The sequence below is a fragment of the Pristiophorus japonicus genome, chromosome 1, assembly GCF_044704955.1.
Source record: "Pristiophorus japonicus isolate sPriJap1 chromosome 1, sPriJap1.hap1, whole genome shotgun sequence".
NCBI lineage: Eukaryota > Metazoa > Chordata > Chondrichthyes > Pristiophoridae > Pristiophorus > Pristiophorus japonicus.
In genome coordinates, this window is record NC_091977.1 from 102,611,851 (window position 1) to 102,630,018 (window position 18,168).

General features: G+C 43.8%; 1 protein-coding gene across 4 annotated transcripts in view; it reads left to right on the forward strand.

Moving 5' to 3' along the window:
- The window catches only part of fancc (FA complementation group C), a 330,390-nt gene that overhangs the window by 23,963 nt on the left and 288,259 nt on the right, over nucleotides 1-18,168 (forward strand). For all 4 annotated transcript variants that reach the window (XM_070882002.1, XM_070881996.1, XM_070882011.1 and 1 more), the window contains exon 3: nucleotides 17,721-17,805. In XM_070882002.1, coding sequence (XP_070738103.1) covers nucleotides 17,721-17,805 — 85 coding nt within the window. The remainder of the gene's footprint in view (nucleotides 1-17,720; nucleotides 17,806-18,168) is intronic.

Here is an 18,168-nt window from a genome sequence, read left to right on the forward strand (position 1 = left end):
CGCAACAGATTTTGTGCTTCACAGCCGAAACCTCCACCTTGAAAAAAATAGTCCCTTCTGCGCATGCGCAAAACTTTTATTTTGTTTCTTCCCGCGCATCCGATCTGCTGTCTGATTGCAAACACTAATGCAGGGAGTGACCGCGTACATGCGTAGTACACCCGGAGCTGAATCAGCCATTTTACTTTGGGATTTTGATGATGGAGGACGAGGAGTCAAGACAGCGTGCCAGGCGACTTAGCCCAGAGGCAAACGAAGCTCCAGTGGGGACTGTGGAGCGGAGATGGCCTGAATTGTACAGGAGAGGTGGATCTAGACCCCTCCCATCAATTTTTAACAGAATATGGAGGCAAATTGCAGAGGAGGTCTTTGCCTCCGACACTATTGTAAGAAGTGCAACACTGTGCCGAAAGAAATTCAGTGATCTTTCGAGGGTCGTTAGAGTGAGTACAATTTTTATTGATGCACTCCTTCATTACTTAAATTATAAATCTGACACACTATTTATTTGTTTAGTACCCTATTTGCCATGAATGATCTTTACACATTATTAAGATTGCTTTCTGAGATCTCAAAAGATGTTTCTGCACTTTGATGTCCTCCTGAGAACCACGTGCAACTTCCAAGGCCATTAAACAAAGGACTGTATTACATTCACACAGTATGGTATAAGTGCTTTGGTGGCTATCTGTGTGTGCCACAAGAGCAGATGGACCCTCTTGAAAGCATTCCCTTTTTCATCTTTGCAGACAAAGAAGTCACGAACAATCGCTGGGAGCAGCTGCGGACAGGCGGCAGTCCGCCTCAGATCCTACCACTCACCGACCTGGAGGACGAGTGGCAGGTCTCATCGGCGTCTCAGGTTGGGCAACTGCCCGTGTGGGTGCTGACCCTCGCTTGGATACTGAGGGTAAGTCCTGCACGCTCCCTGGGCTGGGTTGGGGCAATGTCAAGCAGTATCTGTGGACTACATATAATGGAGTAGCGGCAGCCCTTCAAATGAGCCTGTGCTATGTGATCTTCCTCATGTCACCCTGCCCCCTTCCCTGCTGCTAACCACTCGTCTGTTGCTTTCTACTTCCAGATGACCAGTCACAGGTGCCGCATCCCTCACATCAACCCTCCACGTCAGGCCATCATGTGGGTGAGGAAGAGGAAGAGGAGTTCAGTGATCAGCCTACTCTGGGGGAGGGGCAGATGCACTCGACACCTCTTTTGCCACCGGCAAACACCTCATCCGAGGATGATCTTACATTCTCGGGCTTTGAGACCTCCGAGGCTCCTGGGACTAATGGCGTGCAGCAAAGCAATTCTGGGGTCGAATCCCGTATGCCGTCTCTCTGGAGGGTGAGTCGGCAAAGTCGGTCTGCTGACAGACAGGCAGACGCGGAGCTGGGCATGGTGGGACCCTCCAGTGAGAGCATCCTTGATGTCCTGGGTAGAATTACCGCGAGCATCGAGAAACTCACTGCAACCATTACGGAGGTAGGGTCGCAGATTGTCGGTGCGAGCCATAGAACCTGCGAGGCCATCAATGCCCACACGAGGCTGGTGGCCTCCACCAGTCACACTGCAGTCCCCAGTGTGACACCCAGACCCACACCACCTGTGACTAGCGACGCCAATCAAGAGGCTCGCCAGTCAGAAGCCGGGCCTTCCATACCACGAGCTGATCCAGTGCGTTCCCAGACAGCGTCTCCAATGTTTCTCCCTCCAATTCAGTAGGACTCTGGCCGCCTTGCTGCACGAACTCTTGGTGCCACGTTGGGTCGGGGCATCAGGCGAGGAAGGGGGATAAGGGTAGGGGTGGAGGGGAAGAGTTGGTGGTAAAAGACAGTGGGGCAGGGGCTGTTTTGTTATTTTATTAAAGTTTTCAAAGTTTCCCAATTCTGTTCAGAAAGTTATAAAAATTCACAATGTTTAATAAATTTTACAAAGTTTACAATGTTTAATAAATTATTTTGTTCACCTTAACCATTCCTGTGTAGTATCTCATTTGCAGAATAATAGGGGGAATAGTCAACATGGTGGGATAGAGTGACCAGGCAATGGTCAAACGTGCCATTCACTCTTGAAGCAAAGCGTTCAATGATGAGCTGCTGACATAAGGCTTTTGCAGCAGCGAAAGCTCCACGAGGCATCCCCTGTGGTTGTGGTGGTGGCATGGGTTCCTCGCCAGGCTTCTCTTCCTCCTCCCCCGGCCCCCTCCTGAGGTGGTCCTGCAGTCCCCATTGGCAAATCCTGTCCCCTCATGATGGCTAAGTTGTGTAGCATGCAGCACATCACAATGAACTCAGAGACCTGCTGAGGGGAGTATTGCGGGCAGCCTCCAGAGTGCTCCAGGCATTAGAAACGCTGCTTGAGCACTCCAATTGTCTGTTCGACGATATTGCGTGTGGCTGCATGGCTCTCATAGCGATGCTCAGTTTCTGTCCGAGGGAGGCGGATCATGAGGCAGGTGGCGAGGCCGTAACCTTTGTTCTCCAGCATCCAGCTCTGGCCTTGTGGTTGAAGCTGGAACATGTCTGAAACAGTGCTCTCACGCAAGATGAAAACATCATGGATGCTCTCTGGATATTGGGCATTGACTGCCATGATGCGCAGTATGGTCGCATACGGATCTGTACGTTCATGGAGTGGAATCCCTTTCGGTTTCGGAAAACTTCTGGAATCTGTAACTGAGCTCGCAGGGCGATGTGCATACAGTCAATGGCAGCCTGAACCTTGGGGAAGCCAGCAAACCATCCAAAACCTACAGCCATCTCATTCTGGGTCTCCTTGGTCATTGGGAAGTTTATGAAGTCCATCCTGCGTGTGTACAGTACAGTAGTCACCTGGCGAATGCAGCAATGTGTAGCATGCTGCGAGATGGACCGTATGTTCCCTGCTGATGCCTGAAAGGAGCCGGAGGCATAGAGGCAAGTGCCACAGTCACCTTCACCTCAACAGGCAGTGCAGTCCTGTTGCCGCTGGTAGGCTGTAGGTCTGCCTTTATGACCTGGGGTATCTCTGTCAACACTTCTTTTTGGAAGCGCAGCCTTCTAACCCACTATGCCTCAGAGAGCTGCAGGTATAAGCGGTGTTCCCTGTAAACTCAGGGGTAAGGCCTCCTCCCCATATGTTTGCTGCCAATACCAATACAAGCTATTGTCCTTCAATCTGTTTTTGCTCCTGAGCCATGAAAGACCAACTTAAATTTATGGGTGTGTTTATTTGTACTACCAAAATGGCCGCTTTGTCTCTGATTGGCTCTCCATTATCATGTGACCTATTGCTGATTGGTTCCCTTGGAGGGTAAGCCACACCCTGAAGTTTATCTCGAATGTGTAACTGGAACCGCCCAGCCCAAGTTCTGACTTTGCAAATTGTAATTCGATCCATTTTGACTTCAGAAGCCACAGAGGATAGATCTCCTCAAAAGCCACCAAGTTCCAGCCAAAGTCCCTTACCCCGCGCACACCCTGCCCGTCATAGATGGGCCATTGTGTGATTGTGTGCGGGTCATGGATTGTTAACGGGTTTATTGGGTATGAAGTGAGTAGTGACAGTATCGTGACTTCTGGATTTCATCCACTCCAACGATGTCCCTTGTAACACACACTGAGCTTTCCGAGAAATTGCGTGTGGGTGTAAAGGGGTTTGAAAGAACGTGTTCCGTCTTCCCTGAGTTCCCTCTCTCCCATCCCGCATTTCCCCCCCCACCTTACTCCCGCCATGTCCTCCGCTCTCTTCCCCCTTCCCGTGTCTTTTTCTTTTCCCCCCTCTTCTCTCTCACCCCCCCCTCTCCTCTCCCCCCCCCCACCCCCCCACCCCTGTGTCCCTCTCTCTTGCATAGCAAGATCCAACAATCAGCAATGAGATGAATGACCAGTTAATCTGCCAGTAACAGATGCACACCTAAAGCTTAAAGGGTCACCTGAATACCTTTATCATTATCTTCCTAACCCCTCTTAAGGCCATGTGTAAGCTAACTCACATTGCAGTGTCTCATGATATATATGTTGATTTGCACAGGTCTTGTCACAGAGATATCAGAAATGTAACCGTACCAAGACATCATGGTTACTATACCTAGTTTCCAGACCGATTAAAGGATTAAAGATCTAAAATCTGATTTAGTTTTTCAGACTGGGTAACATTATTGGGAGAATTTTGTTGTGCACTTAAGAGTAATTATTGCAACCATTTCTGCCCTTACCAGTGCCGAGTTGCTTGTTTGCATGATGCTTGCCAGCTGAGCCTCCTGGCATAATGCTGTCTGAAACACCCAACTCTGCTTCCTTTGGTTATAGAAGGGCCTAGGTCACAGCCACTGTATCAGTGACTGAGAATTATGAGAGATTTGTTTGGTTGTTTGGTTGTGCAACTTATTCCGGTTCAGCTGAATGCTGAGTCAGAGAAATAATACCATAGTAGTCAATAAGACAGCAAACTGAGCAGAACCAGTTCTTCCAAATTATCTAGTATCTGGGTGGGGAAAAAGAACACGTAGCAGACTCATCCGGAACTCTGCCATCTGCATCCTATACTGAATGCCACTCATCCATCACACCTTTTCTTGCTGACCTATTAATTGCTTTATGGCCTCATTCTACCAACATCATTTCGTTCGATATCCAGGCTAGCACCCTCCGTTCCTGTTAGTATGGTTTACTGTGTTTCTTCCTCCATTTCATCAGTGACAGAATCTTCAAGCATCATGACTATACACTTAGGAATTTGAATCACTCTGCCTTGTCACATAACTTCTCACATTTGCAACACACTTCAAAACATACCTCTTTAATCATACCTTTGGTCACTTCCAATAGTCTTTCTCATAACTTTAAGGCCTTTTGCTGCGTTAAAAGGGCACTCGGCCTCCCAACTGAACTTTGTACCAAAGTGACCGTGGAATATTCAAGCAAAAGGGATGGAGATTACAGACTTGTGTTCCAGCAACTGGAAGGGAAATTTCTGCTGCATTGTTTCCATCCCTTATACAGAACAAAAATACATATTAAGTCAAAGGGAACATATTTTTGATTCTAAAATGTTCTTGGAGAATCTTATAGCACTATACTAATCCTTGAAACCTTGATATTCCGACTTGATTCTTCCAAAGATGTAGGTTCTTACGCCTGGTTACCAGCGTAAGAGTTTAAAAAAACATAAAAATAACATTTTTAGCAATCATTTATACTTTAAAAACCCTCTGCAATAAGGTAAGTTTGTTTTTAACCCCATTAAAACATGTACATTTATTTTTCAAAAAGTTTAAATTTTTGTTTTAAATATTTAATTAAATGTCATTTAATTATTTTTAAATATGTAATGGTTTTATTTTTCATTTATTTGAAGTGTATTTTTTTGGGTATTCCCATTCATAATGATGGTGATTCTGTACATCCGGAATCCCCATAAGCATGAATGGGGATTCCCTTTTATTGGTTGGGCCGGCCTACGTGATCCCAGGGGCGCTTGCGAACCGCGTGATCCCAGGGGCGCTTGTGAACCGCATGCGCCCCTGGGATATGTGGGCCTCTGCCTGTGGGTACCTGGAGAGGCCCAGGACCGCGAATTTATGGACCACCAAGTACGCAGGCATTTTATTTGCGGATCGGAGGCATTTCCCCACGGGATGCCTCCGACCGCAAATTCAGGGCCAATTCAGGGTCAAACTCTATCATCTTATGATTACTGTTTGCAAGCTGCTCCTTTAGTGTCAGATTATTAATTAATACTGGTTTGTTACTTATTACTAAATCTAGCATAGTCTCTGTTTCCTTGTCAGTGCTAAAACATACTGTTTCAGAAAACTGTCCTGAATACACTCTAGAAATCTATTGCCTTTACGATCTGAGCTGTTTTGGACCTCCAAGTCTATGTGAAAATTAAAATCTCCCATTATTAACCACTTTGCCTTTGCTACATGCTTTTCCGTATTTATGCATCCCGCTACTGCATCACTGCTGTCACGAGGTCTGTAGACAACTCCCACCAGGGCCTTGCATCCTTGCATCCTTGCCTGTTTCCTAATTCTACCCAGAGTTTTTCCACTGCCTACTCACCGATACTAATATTCTTTTGTTTAACTATTGTAATAATGTCTTTTAGTAATATTGTTACTCCTTTCCATATTTTCCTGTCCTTTCTAAAGACCTTATAGTCTTATCAGCACTTGGTCCCCAACTATTTACAATCTATATTAACTACTTGGAAGAAGGGACCGAGTGTAACGTAGCCAAGTTTGCTGACGATGCAAAGATAGGAGGAAAAGCAATGTGTGAGAAGGAGACAAAAACCTGCAAAAGGACATAGACAGGCTAAGTGAGTGGGCAAAAATTTGGCAGATGGAGTATAATGTTGGAAAGTGTGAGTTTATGCACTTTAGCAGAAAAAATCGAAGTGCAAGTTATTATTTAAATGGAGAAAAATTGCAAAGTGCTGCAGTACAGCAGGACCTGGGGGTCCTGGTGCATGAATCACAAAAGGTTAGTATGCAGGTACAGCAAGTGATCAGGAAGGTCAATGGAATCTTGGCCTTTATTGCAAAGGGGATGGAGTATAAAAGCAGGGAAGTCTTGCTACAGTTATACAGGTTTTGGTGAGGCCACATCTGGAATACTGCGTACAGTTTTAGTTACCATATTTAAGAAATTATATACTTGCTTTGGAGGCAGTTCAGAGAAGGTTCACTAGGTTGATTCCGGAGATGAGGGGGTTGATTTATGAGGAAAAGTTGAGTAGGTTGGGCCTCTACTCATTGGAATTCAGAAGAATGAGAGGTGATCTTATCGAAATGTATAAGATTATGAGGGGGCTTGACAAGGTGGATGGAGAGAGTATGTTTCCACTGATAGAGGAGACTAGGCATAATCTTAGAATAAGGGGCTGCCCATGTAAAACTGAGATGAGGAGGAATTTCTTCTCTCAGATGGTTGTAAATCTGTGGAATTCGCTGCTTCAGAGAGCTGTGGAAGCTGGGTCATTGAATAAATTTAAGACCGAGATAGACAGTTTCTTAACCGATAAGGGAATAAGGGGTTATGGGATGCGGCAGTGAAGTGGACCTGAGTCCATGATCAGATCAGCCTTGATCGTATTAAATGGTGGAGCAGGCTCGAGGGGCCGTATGGCCTATTCCTGCTCCTATTTCTTATGTTCATCTGTAGTCTGGCATATTAAGCTTCCATTTATGCCTAGCTTATAGCCAGGACTCATAATGGATACTACATAGTACTTTTTGAGCTGAATTTGTGCTTCTAATTTGCTTGTTTTATGCTACTCCAACTATTGCCCTAGCTCTAACCCACCTGCCTTTTATGTCCTTTAATGTTTTGTTCCATCTATCTATGTTCCCATCTCTCCCATCATCCTCTCTTTGAATCACTTCAATCTGATTTCCACCCTACTCAGCGCTGAGACTAGACTTGTCAAATTTACCTGCCTTGTGACTGTGGCAGTGGTGTACTATTGCTCCTCATCCTGCTTAACCTCTCTATTCTTCTCCATTGTCTCTTCTCTGTGATCTACCTTTGTGACACAGCCCTAACTGGGTTCACATGTACCTGTCCCAAGACTGCTGGCACATCATCTGCAATGGCTTTGCATTCCATCCCCTCTCCCATGGTCTATCTTTGGTCTTTTGTTCCTTGTTTAGATGCTGCCCCTTGACCACTGTTATAATTTGGGGTTTTATGCGCGATATTCTATTTGGGTTCAGTGTCACTGACCACTCGTGCAGTGGACATTGAGCCCCAACGAACAGGAATGTGCCTTTACCTGACCAATCTTGGTACATGATAGCTAGACCCATGTGCTGCTGTGTGCCTCTTCCCTCCTTGATGGGTGGATTAAATATAGACTCAACCAGTTTGAAACCCAGACAAGTCAATGTTAGAATGAAGAATAGGTAAATGAACAGTATTTAATGCAATACAATGTATTTCCAGTAATTTGCAAATGTTGCTATCTTTCAAAATACATCAAAACAACAAAAAATATTTCCTCTGAGTTGTCTTTCAACAAAACTAGGTCCTTAAAGAGTTTTTCATTTCTTGTTTCAACCCCTCAAGATATTTGCACTCTTCTAATTCTAGCCTCATGAGCATTCCTGATTTTCATCGCTCAACCATTGGTGGCCTTGCCTTCAGCAGCCTAGGCCCTAAGCTCTGGAATTCGCTCCCTAAACCCCTCTGCCTCTCCCTCTCTACCTCTCTTTCCTCCTTTAAGACGCTCCTTAAAACCTACATCTTTGACCAAGCTTTTGGTCATCTGCCCTAATTTCTCCTTATGTGGTATGGTGTCAAATTTTGTTTTATAACACTCGTGTAGCGCCATGGGACATTTTACTCCGTTAAAGGCACTATATAAATACAAGTTGTTGTTCTTGTATAGTGAAACGCTACCTGGCCCTGTGCTCGCTGTAGACTGACTAGCTGGACTCAGAAACATCTCTAGATATATCCCTAGTCAGCACCTGTTCATCAAAAGACAACTGCCAATCATTGACCCTGTTCCTTCTTGTGGGTCTATGAAAGAAAAGAAAGACTTGCATTTATATAGCCCTTTTCATGACCACCGGACGTCCCAAAATGCTTTACAGCCAATTAAGTACTTTTGAAGTGTGGTCACTGTTGTAATGTAGCAAACATGGCAGCCAATTCGCGCTCAGCAAGCTTCCACAAACAGCAATGTGATAGTGACCAGATAATCTGTTTTAGTGATGTTGATTGAGGGATATTGGCCAGCATACCGGGGATAACTCCCTTGCTTTTCTTCAAAATAGTGCGATGGAATCTTTAATGTCCACCTGTGAGAGCAGACGGGGCCTTGATTTAACGTCTTATCCAAAAGACGGGACCTCTGACAGTGCAGCACTCCCTTAACACTACAGTAGAGTGTCAGCCTAGATTTTTGTGCTCTAGTCTCTTGACTGGAACGTGAAACCACACCCTTCTGACTTGGAGGCAAGGGTGCTACCAACTGAGCCACGGCTGACAAAGCTGTCACCAGCCTAGGCTGTCTTGTTTATTTTTGAACTATGCTGGATAACTTGGTCAATCTTTTTCCAAGATCTTTTGAAAATCTACTTCTTTGTCCAAGTGTTTAGTCACTTTTCCTAGGTTGTCGTTCATTTTTGTTTGATTACTTCTCTTTGAAGCACTTCGGGATTTTTTTCTATGTTTAAGGCGCTATATAAATGAAGTTATTGTTGTTAGAAGGCAAGTATATAAGGGATGGGTTTTGTATATGGGCTAGAGTTGAAAGGATCCCAAGTAAGTGTTAAGTTTCATTAGTTTGGGGATCAGTTTTATACAAACGAAGATTTGTATTTAGTAATGAGAATGGTTCGCTGTGCCTTAGTTGAGACAAAATGTTTGAATAAAAATATGTAAAAGATGGTGGCAGGGGTTGGTAGCTCACTATACTAGCCATTCGAATGCTGTTCACAGACTAATAGGGTTGAAGTATCTAATCATTAAGAAAAGGAAAGTACTATAAGAGGAGGAGGGAAAACAAACTTGGGGCTCAATTTTCCCCAGTGATTTGCGCCGTTTTTTTTGAGCGGGCTGCTCTTTTTGGCCCAAGTTGAAAAACAGCAGTTTCCAAGTCAATTTGCACTAGTGTAACTCAGTCTTTTTTTCAGCCAAAAGGGACGTAACCAGCCACCTATGCCAATTCTGGCCATTTAGGGAAGTTTGGCCAGTTGTGCTTAGGCCAGCATATGTGGCCTCTGCAGAAAAACCATCCCTAGAGTTAAGGAAATTGGTGCAGGTAAGGAAATTGGTGCAGCAGATGCCCGGACACACTAAAAGAATTGAAAAACACATAGCAGCAACTTGCCTCCAACCCTGTCTGAAGGCTGTCCGGTCCCATTCTCGGTCCCCATTCTCCCGGTCCGGTCCCATTCTCGGTCCCCGGTTCTCTCTCACACGCACACACACACACAGACAGATATCATGGCAGCCCGATCTTTTTGGCACAGATCAAGGCTCCACCCTCAAAACTAAAGGTTGGGTTACCCCACGCCAATAGGAAGAATTCCAACGGGGAAACTTAGAATATTTTTTTTTTTTGGCGTACTTGGGCCCCAAAAAATCGGGCATATCTCTACAAGTACGCCAAAAAAATGCATTAGGGAAAATTGAGCCCTTGGAGAGGGAGGGTGACCGAGTCAAGGTTAATGCGTCAGATTTCTGGGTAATGCATTTCATTTCACATTTCAGTTATTTTTGATGGGTGCTTCTGCTTTGTTCAGGAGGGTGTTATAAATTACGGTTTAGTGTAACTGGCGATGGATCCAAGTGATAACAACTTCAGATTTAAAACTCAGGATCTGGCAACCAGTAAGATATACCATCTACAAAATGCACTGCAGCAACTCGCCAAGGGCTCTTTGGCAGCACCTCCCAAATCCGCGACCTCTACCAGCTAGAAGAACAAGGCCAGCTAGCGCATGGGAACACCACCATCTCCACGTTCCCCTCCCAGTCACACACCATCCTGACTTGGAACTATATCGCCGTTCCTTCATCGTTGCTGGGTCAAAATCTTGGAATTCACTCCCTAACAGCACTGTGGGAATACCATCACCACGCGGACTGCAGCAGTTCAAGAAGGCGGCTCACCACCATCTTCTCAAAGGCAATTAGGGATGAGCACTACATGCTGGCCTTGCCAGCGATGCCCAAATCCCATGAACAAATTTTAAAAAAAATCTATATTGAGCTGGTTTCCTGGAATGTGAAATGAATCCAAAATCCAATCAAATACTAACATTTTTTGGCATCTCAGTTGATTAAAGATAGTGAGGCGGGCCTTTTTACAGACGGCAAGAAAATATCAAACTTAAGAATCCCTGGATAGGTCAAGTACACTGCGGTTCTTATAATTTAAGGAAATGGGGAGACTTGGTAGCAATATTGCAACCAACTCTATCTTGATCACATTGGAACAATGTATGAATCACAGGGAGGGATGTTCTCATGATAAGTTTGTTTGGTAAAGGCTGAGTTATCTTGGTTAACGTCTACTCCCCCAATACTGGCCAGGTATGATTCCTCACGTGGTTCTGTAAAGTTGGAGAGTTACCCAAACTTCCATTAATTACAGGTGGGGACTTTAATCTTTTATTAGATCAGGTGTTGGGCGGTTCTGCAAGGGAGTGTAAGGATTCTGTGGTGACCCAGTGGTTCTCAGTATTTGGCAGCAAGATGGATCTGACAGATATAGAGACTATACCAGCCCATCACATGGGAATATATCTATTCTTTCCCATGCCACAATGCATGTTCCAGAATTGAGAGTCTTTGGGAGTCAAAAGGCGATAGTGAGGTCACACTGCTTTTAAGTAATCGTGAAACACCATGGGGTGTTCTGAGGAGATGATAAGTGCTATAAAGCTGCAGTTCCTTCTCTTCTTTATGATTGGGTGCAGATATTGCTGTTCGGTTGCGTTTAAACTAGGTTGGCAAGGGGTTGGGAACCTGAGAATAGATTCAGTAGGGAGGGAAGTAAAGCTGGAATTGGAAAGCAAAAATGTAGAAAGTGAATTTGAATAACAGAGGAAACGAGGGCTAGAAAGTAGTCAACAAGGAGGTCTGGCTGTACTAAATGGTATATACTTCAATGTAAGGAGTATAGCAGATGAGGCAAATGAGCTGAGAGTACAGGTAGACACTTGGGAGTATGATATTATAGCTATTACAGAGATATGGCTAAAAGAAGGGCAGGTCTGGCAGCTCAACATTCCTGGTTACAAGATTTTCAGATGGCATAGGGAGGGGGTTGCGGTATTGATTAAAGAAACTATTGCAGCTGTGAAGAGGGATGATATGTTAGAGGGATCATCAAACGTAGCCATATGGGTCGAACTGAAAAACAAAAAAGGGGTGATCACACTGCTGGGCGTGTACTATAGACTCCTAAACAGTGATGGGAGATAGAAGAATAAATATGTAGGCAAATTTCTGAGAAGTGCAAAGCTATAGGGCAGTAATAGTAGGGGATTTCAACTATCCTCATATTAACAGGAACACAATTAGTATGAAGGGTATAGAGGGTGCGGAATTCCTAAAATGCATTCAGGAGAACTTTTTTAGCCACTATCTAGCAAGCCCAATACTGGAGGGGGCGGTTCTGGATTTAGTTTTAGGGAAAGATAGAAATTAGGTGCAGGAGCAGGCCATTCAGCCCTTCGAACCTGCACCGGCATTCAATAAGATCATGGCTGATCATTCAACCTTCGTACCCCTTTCCTGCTTTCTCTCCATTCCCCTTGATCCCTTTGGCCATAAGGGATCATACTCCCTTTTGAATATATCTAACGAACTGGCCTCAACAACTCTCTGCGGCAGAGAATTCCACAGGTTAACCACTTGCTGAGTGAAGAAGTTTCTCCTCATCTCGGTCCTAAATGGCTTACCTCTTATTCTTGGACTGTGACCCCTGGTTCGAGAACGCCCCAGTAACGGGAACATTCTTCCTGCCTCTAACCTGTCCAATCCCGTCAGAACTTTATCTGTTTCTATGAGATCCCCTCTCATTCTTCTCAACTTCAGTGGATACAAGCCCAATTGATCCAGTCTCTCCTCATATGTCAGACCTGCCATCCCGGGAATCAATCTGGTGAACCTTCACTGTACTCCCTCAATAGCATGAACGTCCTTCTTCAGATTAGGAGACCAAAACTGAACATAATATTCCAGGTGTGGCCTCACCAAGGCTCTGTACAACTGCAATAAGACCTCCCAGCTCCTATACTCAAATCCTCTAGCTATGAAGGCCAACATGCCATTTGCCTTCTTCACCGCCTGCTGTACCTGCATGCCAAACTTCAATGACTGATGTACCATGACACCCAGGTCTCGTTGCACCTCCCCTTTTCCTAATCTGTCACCATTCAGATAATATTCTGTCTTCCTGTTTTTGCCACCAAAATGGATAACCTCACATTTATCCACATTATACTGCATCTGCCATGCATTTGCCCACTCACCGAACCTGTCCAAGTCACCCTGCAGCCTCTTAGCATCCTCCTCACAGCTCACACCGCCACCCAGCTTAGTGTCATCTGCAAACTTGGAGATATTACATTCAATTCCTTCATCTAAGTCATTGATGTCAATTGTAAATAGCTGGGGTCCCAGCACTGAACCTTGCGGCACCCCACTGATCACTGCTTGCCATTCTGAAAAGGACCCTTTTATTCCGACTCTGCTTCCTGTCTGCCAACCAGTTCTCTATCCACGTCAGTACATTACCCCCAATACCATGTGCCCTAATTTTGCACACTAATCTCGTGTGGGACCTTGTCAAAAGCCTTTTGAAAGTCCAAATACACCACATCCACTGGTTCTCCCTTGTCCACTCTACTAGTTACAGCCTCAAATATTTCTAGGAGATTTGTCAAGCATGATTTCCCTTTCATAAATCCATGCTGACTAGGACTGATCCTCTCACTGCTTTCCAAATGTGCTGCTATTTCATCTTTAATAATTGATTCCAACATTTTCCCCACCACCGATGTCAGGCTTAATCAGTCTATAATTCCCTGTTTTCTCTCTCCCTCCTTTTTAAAAAAGTGGTGTTACATTAGCTACCCTCCAAACCATAGGAACTGATCCAGAATCAATAGAATGTTGGAAAATGATCACCAATGCATCCACTATTTCTAGGGCCACTTCCTTAAGTACTCTGGGATGCAGCCTATCTGGCCCTGGGGATTTATTGGCCTTCAATCCGATCAATTTCCCTAACACAATTTCCTGATTAATAAGGATTTCTTCCAGTTCCTTCTTTTCGCTAGATCCTCGGTCCCTTAGTATTTCAGGAAAGGTATTTGTGTCTTCCTTCGTGGAGACAGATCCAAAGTATTTGTTCAATTAGTCTGCCATTTCTTTGTTCCCCATTATAAATTCACCTGATTCTGACTGCAAATGACCTACATTGGTCTTCACTAACCTTTTTCTCTTCACATATCTATGGAAGCTTTTGCAGTCAATTTTTATGTTCCCTGCAAGCTTCCTCTTATATTCTATTTTCCCCCTCCTAATTAAACCCTTTGTCCTCCTCTGCTGAACTCTAAATTTCTCCCAGTCCTCAGGTTTGCTGCTTTTTCTGGCCAATTTATATGCCTCTTCCTTGGATTTAACACTATCTTTAATTTCCCTTGTTCGCCACTGTTGAGCTACCTTCCCCGTTTTATTTTTATTCCAGACAGGGATGTACAATTGTTGAAGTTCATCCATGTAATCTATAAATGTCTGCCATTGCCTATCCACTGTCAACCCTTTAAGTATCATTTTCCAGTCTATCCTAGCCAATTCACGTCTCATACCATCGAAGTTACCTTTCCTTAAGTTCAGGACCCTAGTCACTCTCCATCTTAATAAAGAATTCTACCATATTATGGTCACTCTTCCCCACGGGACCTCGCACAACAAGATTGCTAATTAGTCCTCTCTCATTACACAACACCCAGTCTAGGATGGCCAGCTCTCTAGTTGATTCCTCGACATACTGGTCTAGAAAGCCATCCCTAATACACTCCAGGGAATCCTCCTCCACCGCATTGCTATCAGCTTGGTTTGAAGCTGGGCAGGTGGAAGGGGTTTCAGTGGGAGAGCTTTTAGGTGCCAGTGACCATAATTCAGTTATATTTAAGGTAGTTATGGAAAAGAACAGGGATAGACCAGGAATAAAAGTTCTAAATTGGGAAAAAGCCAACTTTGCTTAGCTGAGAGGTGATTTAGCCATAGTGGACTGGAAACAGTGACTTGAAGGTAAATCAGTGTCAGAGCAGTGGGAGGCATTCAAGGAGGAGATCCAGAGGGTTCAGGCCAAATATGTGCCCTTAAAGAAAAAGGGTGGGACTAACAAATCTAGAGCCCCTTGGATGTCTAGGGACATACAGCGTAGTACAAAAAAAGAATAAAAGCTTATGACCGATACCGAGGGCTAAATACTGCAGAATCTCTAGAGGAGTATAGAAAGTGCTGGGGTGAAATTAAAAAGGATACTAGGAAAGCAAAGAGAGGGCATCAAAAATTCTTGGCAAGGAAAACCCAAAGAAGTTTTATAAATATATTAAGAGCAAGAGGATAACTGAAGAAAGGGTAGGACCTATTAGAGACCATGAGGGTAATTTGTGTGTGAAGGCAGAAAATGTGGTATGGTTCTTAATGAATACTTTACCTCCGTTTTCACAAAAGAGAGGGGCGATGCAGACACTACTATTGAGGAGGAGGAGTGTTAAATATTAGATGAACTAAACATAGTGAGAGAGGAGGTATTAAGGGGTTTAACAGCTTTGAAAATGGATAAGTCCCCAGGCCCAGATGAAATATATTCCAGGCTGTTAAGTGAAGCAAAAGAGGAAGTAGCAGAGGCTTTGATGATCATTTTCCAATCCTCTCTGGCTACAGGTGTACTGCCAGAGGACTGGGGGACTGCTAATGTACCTTTGTTTAAGAAAGGAGAAAGGGATAGACTGAGTAATTACAGGCCAGTCAGCGTAACCTCGGTGGTGGGAAAATTATTGGAAAAAATCCTGAAGGACAGGATAAATCTTCATTTCGAAAGACATGGATTAATCAAGGACAGTCAGCACGGATTTGTTAAGGGAAGGTCGTGTCTGACTAACTTGATTGAATTTTTCGAGGAGTTAACCAGGAGGGTCGATGAGGGCAGTGCGTATGATGTAGTGTATATGGATTTTAGCAAAGCTTTTGATAAGGCCCCACATGGCAGACTAGTCATGAAAATAAAACCTAAAGGATCCAGGGCAAAGTGGCAAGTTGGATCCAAAATGGGCTCACAGGGAGGAAGCAAAGGTTAATGGTTGATGGGTGTTTTTGGTGCTGGAAGGATGTTTGCATTGCGGTTCCGCAGGGCTCAGGTTCCTTGCTTTTTGTGGTATACATCAATGAACTAAACTTGAATATAGCGGGAATGATTAAGAAGTTTGCAGATTACACTAAAATAGGCTGTGTGGTTGATAATGAGGAAGAAAGCTGCGGACTGCAGGAAGATATCAATGTACTGGTCAGGCAGACAGAACAGTGGCAAATGGAATTCAATCTGGATATGTGTGAGGTAATGCATTTGGGGAGATCAAACAAGGCAAGGGAATACACATTAAATGGTACGACACTGAAAAGTGTAGGGGCACAAAGGGACCTTGGAGTGCAGGTCCACAGATCTCTGAAGGTAGCAGGCCAGGTATATAAGGTGGTTAAGAAGGCATAAGAAATGCTTGCCTTTATTAGCCGAGGCATAGAATATGAGCGGGGGTGGGGGTGGGTAATGCTTGAACTGTATAAAACACTGGTTAGGCTACAGCTGGAGTACTGCATGCAGTTCTGTTCACCGCATTACAGGAAGGACTTGATTGCACTGGCGAGGGTACAGAGGAGATCTACGAGGATGTTGCTGGGAGTGGAGAATCTTAGCTATGAGGACAGATTGGATAGGCTGGGTTTGTTTTCCTTGGAACAGAGGAGGCTGAGGGGAGACCTCACTGAGCTGTATAAAATTATGAGGGGCCTAGATATAGTGGCTAGAAAGGGCCTATTTCCCTTAGCAGAGGGCTCAACAACTCGGGAGCATAAATTTAAAGTAATTGGTAGAAGGTTTAGAGGGGATTTTAGGGGAAATTTCTTCACGCAGAGGGTTGTGGGGGTCTGGAACTCACTGCCTTAAAGGGTGGTAGAGGAAGAAACCCTCACCACATTTAAAAAGTACTTGATGTGCACTTGAAGTGCTGTAACCTGTAGGGTTACGGACCTAGAGGTGGAAAGTGGGATTAGGTTGGATAGCCTCTTGTTGGCCGGCACAGACATGATGGGCTGAAATAGCCTCCTTTTGTGGTGTAAACGTCTATGATTCTATGACTTCTATAATATTGATCAACTAGTAATCTTGGGTCATGATGCAACATTTGGTCCTTTTTCAGAGAAGTCTCCATGGTGGCGAATGAACCCATCTTCATACAAAGGTTGTGTGGCTCGGTGTCAAATTTATAACACTCCTGTGAAGCGCCTTGAGATATTTTACTATGTTAAAGGCATTATATAAATACAAGTTGTTGTTGACTCACTTTGCAAAAAAGATCGCTGTAACTCCTTTAAAACTTGAACAATGTTTTTGAAGTAAATAAAGCTTTTTGAACCATCTGTATCCAATGTGGTGAAATGGAGTTATATTTGCAACATATTGAAACAAATCACCCATTCGTAGCTGAAGTGGTTCATTAGTCTAATTCCTAAATGTATGGAATCAATAACAAACAGTGATGTTTGTTTTGGGAAATGATGCAGAGCCTGATGATTAACTCTTCAGGATTGTGGTAGTGTTTTAAGACAAAAAGTATGGAAAATATTGATGTTATTTGAAAAGGCAAAATTTGTTTCTTGGTAGGCTTGAAGTTGCAGTCTAGTTGTAGTTATGTCTGATAAAGATTATTTGGACTTATCAGCTACTTTGCAAGAAATATATTACGGTAATTTCAATTTGGAAAATCGATACTGTCATACATGCTCCTTATGAGTTCAGTGTCCGTCCATCTCTAGTGTAGCATCACTAACAATTGATTTTTTTTCAAAGACCGTATATTAAATAACATTCAACCATAAGCAGTTTCCTGATACTGGTTTATTAATATGGAATAATCCTTTCTAATGGGCAATTACTGTTTTGTATAAATACTGACCAATACATATCTCCTCTTGTTGCAGAACACTACTCCAGCATTAAAATTATTTCCACTGATTGGTCAGTTGCTGGGCAGACTTTGTTGGAACCCATTTGTTGTAGCACATGGTAAGTTTACAAGAGGGTGATCAACTGTGATCTTCAGACAAAATTAATTTCAACTTCAGACACTGCTTCATAAACTGGAAGCATGCAGTTCAGAAGGAAACTGAATCTTTCATGCCAAAGATTTAGTATTATGATTGAGATAAGTTGTATTAAAAATTGTAATTTTTGTCCCTGGTTTCTCTTGTCACTTCATCGCAGTTTTAAACACCATGTTCAATACGGTAATTATGCCTTGATTAAGGTCAGTGTGTGTGCTTGAAGACAAGATGTTTAGCTTACTACTAGAGTGCCCCTTTGAAGGGGAGTAAGTATTTTGGCATGCTAATATCAGGTTTGACAAGTTGTTCGGAGTTGATGCACCAT